The sequence below is a fragment of the Hypanus sabinus genome, chromosome 2 (genome assembly GCF_030144855.1).
Source record: "Hypanus sabinus isolate sHypSab1 chromosome 2, sHypSab1.hap1, whole genome shotgun sequence".
NCBI classification, from domain to species: Eukaryota; Metazoa; Chordata; class Chondrichthyes; order Myliobatiformes; family Dasyatidae; genus Hypanus; species Hypanus sabinus.
In genome coordinates, this window is record NC_082707.1 from 83,194,311 (window position 1) to 83,202,622 (window position 8,312).

The 8,312-nt window shown below is 38.4% G+C and overlaps 1 protein-coding gene across 2 annotated transcripts in view; it reads left to right on the forward strand.

Annotated features, from left to right (window-relative positions):
- The window catches only part of uggt1 (UDP-glucose glycoprotein glucosyltransferase 1), a 180,228-nt gene extending 173,898 nt beyond the window's left edge, over window positions 1-6,330 (forward strand). For both annotated transcript variants that reach the window (XM_059949051.1, XM_059949058.1), the window contains 3 exons: window positions 1,283-1,399; window positions 2,593-2,740; window positions 3,726-6,330. In XM_059949051.1, coding sequence (XP_059805034.1) covers window positions 1,283-1,399; window positions 2,593-2,740; window positions 3,726-3,751 — 291 coding nt within the window. In that variant the 3' untranslated portion in view covers window positions 3,752-6,330. The remainder of the gene's footprint in view (window positions 1-1,282; window positions 1,400-2,592; window positions 2,741-3,725) is intronic.
- Window positions 6,331-8,312: the final 1,982 nt, after the last annotated feature.

Below are 8,312 nucleotides of genomic sequence, written 5' to 3' on the forward strand. Positions count from 1 at the left end.
GCTGAATTAAAAAGGCAGGCGGTCTGAAGTTCCAGGTCACTCCAGCAGTCTGTTCGCAAACAGACAAAAGAACTAAATTTCTGTTTTAAAGTCACATTTTTTCACCCAGCAAATCAACAGCTGATCAACATCAATGGGTCTGCAGTTGTGAGGGTGAGTAGTTTCAAGTTCCTCAGTATACATATCCCAATGATCTCAGCTGGACTCCACCAGCTTTATGGCAAAAGAAGCACAACAGCGTTTCTTCCACCTCAGGTGACTGATGAAATTCGGCATGGGCCCCCAAATCCTCAAGACCTTCTATAGGGGCATTACTGCCTGGCTGTGTCACTGTCTGGTACAGGAACTGCATCAACCTTGATCACTGGGCACTGCAGAGAGTGGTATGGACAACCCACTGTATCTGTGGATGTGAACTTCTCTCCATTGAGGACAGTTACAGCAGCAGGTGCAGAAAGAAGGCCTGAAAGATCATCGGGGACACCAGTCACCCCAACTATAAACTGTTTCAGCTGCTTCCGTCTGGCAAGCGCTACCACAGCATTAAAGCATTATAGCCAACAGGCGATGGGACAGCTTCTTTCTACAAGCCATCAGACTTTTAAATTCACATGTCTGTACGTTGCAACAGAGTCATAACACAAAGTTTTTACTCCCTCACCTTGTGGGATGAATGTAAGATTTAAATAAATTCTAATTGAAAGAAATTCCCACACCACTTTCTCTGCAGTAGATAGATTAATGCATTTCTCAACTCCAAAGAGGGTGTCAGACTTGAAACTTTTTTTCACAAATGTTGCCCAAACTGCAGAAAATTTGCAGCATTTTATGCTTTTAATTTTATTTTTCTGAGGTGTCTTAGTGAATATTCATCTGTCAATAGAACAGTTTATCTGCTTGTCATCATACTGTGGCTTGTGGGCATGCTGAGCATAAGTTATTTACGAGCTGCTATATTTCCTGAAGTTTTTGAAAAAGTGCTTGTATTTTGAAATTGGCGGTGAAGGGCTTTTGACAGTTGTCAAAAATGCTGTATAAATTTAATCTAAATTGGGAATTTCAAAGGTTAACTGAAGACAGTATGATTTGGTGTGATGACTAATGTGCATACAGTCACACTGTGCAACTTTGGGCAGCAGCAGATTTATTTGTAATGTAAACAACATTAAGTTGTGGTAATAGTAATTCATGGTACTTATTAATGTAAAGGTATTGAAATCTGTGGTAATCAAAAACTGATTAAAATTACTTCCTTTGTTTAACTGCTAAATGTGTTTTACAGGATTTGCCTAACAACATGATTCATCAAGTGCCTATTAAATCCCTTCCACAACATTGGCTGTGGTGTGAGACATGGTGTGATGAAGCATCTAAGAAGAAAGCTAAAACTATTGATTTGGTAAGTATGCTGTTAGAGTGTCTGCTGCTCACCGAAACATCATAATTCATTCTGATGTTTCAGTGAGATCTAGATATAATAGAAAATGGGTTTGTTTTTGGCAAGTTTCTATCCGTTAGAGACAAGAGTAATATGATGCACCATACATGCTCTCAGCTTTTCAGTGGAAGAAGTTATAGAGAATGAACCCTTAAAAAAGCTCATAAGGCTGTTGTAAAAGTGAAAAGGGTCTGGGAAAAAAACTGAATACAGAACAAAATAAACTATTCTCTTTGTACGAACCCTCAGTCTGGTCATACCTTGATGACAGAATATTCTCCTGTATGCCCCATCACTTTGAAATATGGACGCTGAAGAGAGGGCTAATTGTTGCCTCTTCAAATGTTCCTAGTTGCCAGAAACAACTAAGGGAACCAGTGATGTTTTTTTGGCTTTTAAAAGATTTTTGACATTGGGCAGATGTAACTGAAGTTTTTAATAATGGAAGTATTTGACAGTTGCACGATTAGATGGAGACTAGCTATCTGAGCTGATTATTAACTAAAAACATGCTTTTTTGTGGCCTTAATAGCAGCTATTCCTGTTGCACAAAGCACAGCACCTGATCCCATGAGCTCTGGACATTGAAAGGGGTTTACAGCCTGAAATGGATTGAGTATTTTGTCGACCAAGAATAGATCCCTATAAAGTGAAAATGTTTGATGTACTGTGTCAGATTGTTGATGATACCCATTTCCATCCTTCTAAACAATGTTGAACAAATTGAAAGCACAGTGGTGCAACTGGTCAAGCTGCTGTAATCAAAGTTCCAGGGACCTAGGTTCATCCGTGTCTGCATGAAGACTGCACACTCTCTGCGACTGTGTTGATTTGCCCGGGTGGTCTGTTTTCCTCCCACATCCCAAAGAGATGGTAGGTTAATTGACCACTGTAAATTGTCCTCAGAATGCAGTAAATGGAAAAGGACGGGAAGGAATTGATGGGAATGTAAGGAGAGTCAAATGGGAATGGGTAGGAATGGTTTTTAAAAAATCGGTGTTTGAAGGTCAGTGTTCACTCAGTGGGTTTTCCTGCCTCATCTCACATTGAATGAGTTTCATGAATCAAATATTAAAGTCCTTATTATATTTGTGGGTCTTGACCATCACAGTCTGTAAATTTCTAATAACCAGCATTTAATTTGACATTTCCAGTGCAATAACCCTATGACTAAAGAGCCCAAATTGGAAGCAGCTATGCGAATTGTCCCTGAATGGCAGGACTACGATCAAGAAATTAAACAATTCCAGAGGCTGTTGCAAGAGGAGAAGTTGAATGGACGAACTCGTGCCAGTACGAAAGGTGAGGCTGGTAATCTCATTACACTTCAGTATATTTGAAACCTCTTTTAATTTAGTGAGCAAAGCATGTTCGCAGTAAGAGCATACTAAAAAGAAATCAAAATGATTGCATTGATAGTTTATGATCTTTATGCTGAAAAGTAAATATTGATGACTCAGTAGGTTTCAAAATATATTTGTGATAGTTTTCACTAAAATAAGCATTAAAGGCAAATCATGGAATCAGAAACAAGAGAAAATTTGCAGATGTTGGAAGTCCAAGCAACAAACACAAAATGCTGGAGGAATTCATGGAGCAGCATCAGACTGGTTTTGAGTTCAATTTTATGGTTAAGAGGTGTATTACAGGCTCATCACAAGGAGTCATAGCACCTAATCAGATTCATTAACATTTGGTTAAATACACTTTAGTAGACTTTTGCAATTCTCAACACATATGACTGAGCAAGTAAGCAGTTGAAGTGTGAATGTGCAAAGCAAGTGAGTGCATGTGAATGATTGAACATTGCTCTCTATGCAACTTGCAAAGCATTAGGGAAAAGAAAACTAATAAAAATACTAATATCAAGAATTCTCATCCAAGTTTCCATGTTCCTTATTGAATGTTCAGTATTGTGATTTGTTTTTCGGTTTAATAAATAATGACTTTTTTTTAAAAAATGTGAAAAATGAATGTGGTCTATAATGTTTAGATTTCTTGTTTAAACATTTGTTATACGTCTAGAAGTGTAATACATTTATTGATGGCTGCCTGCAGCAAAATAATACAAATTACATGTCCTGTAATTTTGTAACTATATAAAAATAAAGGAAATTCAGCATTATAAGGAAAATTCCCAGGAAATTAGTTATGATGAGAGCCTAGGTTAGGATTCCAACAATGTCATTGAGTGTCAAAGAGAGTCATTGTGGAAACAGGCAATGTTGGATGTTTCCTTGATTTTTTTGTGTGAGACCTAATTTATGGATTCTCTTTCATTTTGCAGATCATGTCCCACATTCTGAGCTCTGAGATGTGAACATGAGACCAGTTTAACTCTGTTCAAGGAGTTGTTCTTTTATTCCTACATGAAATCTCCTCAAATATGGCAAAGCTCCAAGATTGGAATGAGAATGTACAATTAGTTTTGTTCTTTTTTAAGTATAAGGTGTATTATAATTGGGGTTCGGTTCTGTGGACAGGTAAAGCAATGAGGTTGCAAGCATCATTAGAAAATGTACAGGTATTCACCTCAGGGACAAAGAAAATCATGCAAAATTTGACTGTTCTGCATATTTGTCAATGAAGTATAGGAAAGCCAAGAACTATAGGGATAACCTGAGTTCCCAATAATAAAATCTTTAAATCTTTCAAAGTATAGATTTTCAGATTCCTGGATTTAACTTATCTCCATTAGTCAGTGCAATGTTGGTGAGGCCTGAAACTCATTTACAGCATCTGTCTGTCTTTTTCTCTTTACCCCTCCCTCTCCCACTTCCCACACTCCCCCTCCCCTCCCCCTGCCACCCCCACTCTCCCTCTCTCTCTCTCTCCCCTCCCCTGCTTGCTCGCTTACTCACTCTCTCTCACTCAAACACACGCACGCACACATGCAAATACAACTTCTTACCTTCTGTTTCGCTTACCTGCCCTATGTGTTTTTGTCATACATATGATGTGTTACTCTCTACTGACTGACCACCAGATCAAGATGAATTTCTGTTTGAAGTTAATATATTCTATTCTACAAGCTATGCTTTCAGCATGATACTCAGAAGCTTCAGTTGTGATGTTAAATACATCAGTGTTTTGAGTATTCCAGATAACATAATGCAAAACTGCGATGCAAATGGGATGTTAGGTTGAGGAATAGGTATTTTATATTGTTTGGTATTTTTTACTCTAGAAAACAGTTCTGCTTTGAAAGGTGTTAAATGCAGCTCACTGTCTGATGTATAGATTTTAGAATATTTGCACACTAGAATTTATTGATAATGTATATTTGTTGTTTGCGCCTCCACAATCAAGAACTCAAAAGTTGCTCTACTGTCAAGCATACATTGGAAGCCTTCAACTAATGCAATTCAAACCTAATTTTCACAATGCCAGTTTTCAGTATGTACAAATTTACTATTGTATCCTTTCAGAATAATCAACAGCCAGATTACTGCCTCCATAAATAATTCAAAGTGCATTTCATAACACAAGTCACAGTTCCTATGATGCATGTACATTACTGTTTTGTGATTTCTAGATTTTCTTTTTTGTTCACTCTGCTTAATTGCAGTATAACAGGGAGGAAGATTAGTAAAGAATTCTTTATTTATTCTTGAAGAAATTTGCAAGAACGCAATTGTTTGTGTCATTACTGATATAGATTATGTCCAAAACTGGTATATCGCTGGTTTGGTAGCACACTTTATGGAAGGAAATTCTTATCATGCTTAACTATAGAGAATATTACCTGAAGCTTGTGTACAAATCTGAGCCAGTTGGATTTTACTGTTTTCCCATTGTTTTGGTCAAAGTATGAAGTTTGCTTTCTTTGAGTACCATTTCAGTGATAGAACATGAACTATTCACTTTGGCCTCGAGGTATGATATTGTTTCAGATGCAATTCCATTATTAAGTGTTTCAGTGAAATGTGGATATTTCTGATGCCAAAGTGTACAGAAGCTGAACTATAAATTTTCAATATCTGCCTGATGGAAAGCATTAACTGAACCATTCCTTAATTAGATAGTATGACGTTGACTGTCACATATTAATCATTCTTTTTTTATTTTGATATTATTTGCACTCTGCTTTTTCTGTTGGGATTGTTTTCCTACACTGGAAAGGAAAGAGATTTGCAAGTTGGAAAATGAATACAAGAGCCTGAAACTTTGAGAAGACAGCACATTACCGGACAACTATGTATCAAAATTTAGCTTCTGAATGATGTTCTGACAGGGTCTATAGTATAAAAAACAAAATTAAAACTGGAGGAATAGTCAGGTATTCCAGGGAAGTGGTGCTTTCCTCTCACTGTTGTGAGCAATGTGTGGTTCTTATTTCAAAGCTGAATTTCTGAGTTGCTCAAATAAATTGACTTGAGATATCTTAATAGTTTTGGATCAGAATGGACAGTTGGCCTTTACTTGTACTGAAGGAAGCTAGTGTGGGAAGTATTATTCAGCAGTAACCTTGTGTCCACAGGAAGTGACTGTCTTATTGAGATAATTAAAAACAAAGATACTTCAAATGAAGTGTGTAACATCCAGGCAATTGAAGTGCTTATGAGTGGCCTGAAACATACCAAAAATTGACCTGGCTCTGATGTTTTTTTGGGTCCCACTGTTGCTTTGGAAGAATCTTTCCAGTCCCAGTCAGTGCTATAATGTAGATTTTTTTTAAGGTTAAGAATGTTCAATTCATTAATAAATACCAATGTTTAAATGTTGCATGATTTTATTTTGCTTTTGAACTTTCACATTCTACAGCCAAAATGTGAACTTTTGGGATATTTATGATTCTGAATTTTTGTTTTGGAAAAGTCTTTTCAATATTTTATGTAATTGCAAGACTGTTATCTGTAATGTGTAAAATACAAATCAAACTCTCTCTTCTACATTTTCCACATATTGGATTTTGTTCCTTAAAGTTGAGCAGTGGGAATTAGAGACAGGTAAGCTTTCAGTACAGTTCAAACTCCAACTGTTATTTTGAAATATCTAAAACAGATGCTTTCAAAATTATATGGAAAGCTACACTATTCCTTTCCAGTCCTGAAGAAGTGTTTGGGCCTGAAACATTGACTGTTTATTCATTTCCATAGATGCTGCCAGACCTGCAGATTTCCTCTAGTATTTTGTGTGTTGCTTTGGATTTTCAGCATCTGCAGACCAACTGCTGAACGTAAATATATTTCTCTCAACTTTTCCACCATCAATATGAAGTTTGCTTAAATACAAAGTATCCAGGTGAGGCAACACTTCACCTGTGAGTCGATAGGAGTCATCTACTGTATCTGGTGTTCCTGCTGTGGTCTCCTATTTATCATGAGACCTGATGCAGGTTGGGAGACTGCTTCACCAAGCACCTACCTCCATCTGCCAGAAAAAGAGAGATCTCCCAGTTGCCACCCATTTTAATTCCACTTCCCTTTCCAACATGTCAGTCCTTGACCTCTTCGACTGTTGTGATGAGGCCACACTGAGGTTGGAGGAGCAACAGCTTGTATTCCATCTGGGTAGCTTCCAACCTGATGGCATGAACATTGATTTCTCAAACTTCCGTTAGTGCCCCCCCCCCCCCACCACCACCCTTCACCATTCCCCATTCCCATTTCCCTCTCACCTTATCTCCTTGCCAGCTTATCACCTCCCTCTGGTGCTTCTCCCCCTTTTTCGTTCATGGCCTTCTGTCTTCACCCAATCAGCTTCCCCCTTCTCCAGCCCAATATCTCTTTCACCATTCAACTTCCCAGCTCTTGACTTCACCCATCCCCCACCCCCCTCTCGGCTTCACCTATCATCTTGTGGTTCTTCCTCACCTCCACCCACTTTCTTACTCTGACCCATCTATTTTTTCCAGTTCTGATGAAGGGTCTCGGCCCGAAACATTGATCATACTCTTTTCCATAGATGCTGCCTGGCCTGCTGAGTTCCTCCAGCCTTTTGTGTGTGTTGCTTGGCCTAAGGATCATTTGAAGGGGATTTATACCAATTATCCCTTCTCATACCTGGATCGTGTGATGTTCTCTGATAAAGTTTTACTTACTTTATACCTACATTAACCCATATATTTGTCTTCTAAAAAAAAAATTAAGAGAAGACTTATGCTCTCCAGAGACAGTGAAAAACCTACACCTTACTTCAGTTCTTACGCTAGTGTGTTAGGTCTTCGCATTCTTTATTATTTTTACTTACTGGCCGAGAGTGCCTTGAACTTATCCCTTGATTTACAATACCAGCACTGATGTGGAACTCTCAAAGGACTTGAAATCAGAATCATACTCAGGTTTAATATCACCAGCATATGCTGTGAAATTTGGTGTCTTTGCTGTAGCAGTACAATACAGTGCATAATAATAGAGGGAAAAAAACTGAATTACAGTAAGTATATATATTAAATTGTTAAATAAGTGGTGCAAAATAGAAATAAAAAATAAGTAGTGAGGTACTGTTTGTGTTTTCAATGCGTATTCACGCTTCTGTACCTCCTTCCTGATGGTAGCAAGGAGAACAAGGCATGACCTAGGTAATGGGGGTCCTTTATGAGGCATCGCTCCTTGAAAATGTCCTGGATACTATGGAGACTAGTGCTCCTGATGGGGCTGACTAAGTTTACTTGGCGGTGTGGAGGATCAGAGGGATCTTGGTGTCCGAGTCCATAGGACGCTCAAAGCAGCTGTGCAGGTTGACTCTGTGGTTAAGAAGGCATATGGTGCATTGGCCTTCATCAATCGTGGAATTGAGTTTAGGAGCCGAGAGGTAATGTTGCAGCTATATAGGACCCTGGTCAGACTCCACTTGGAGTACTGTGCTCAGTTCTGGTCGCCTCAAGGGTGCAGAGGAGATTTACAAGGATGTTGCCAGGATTGGGGAGAGT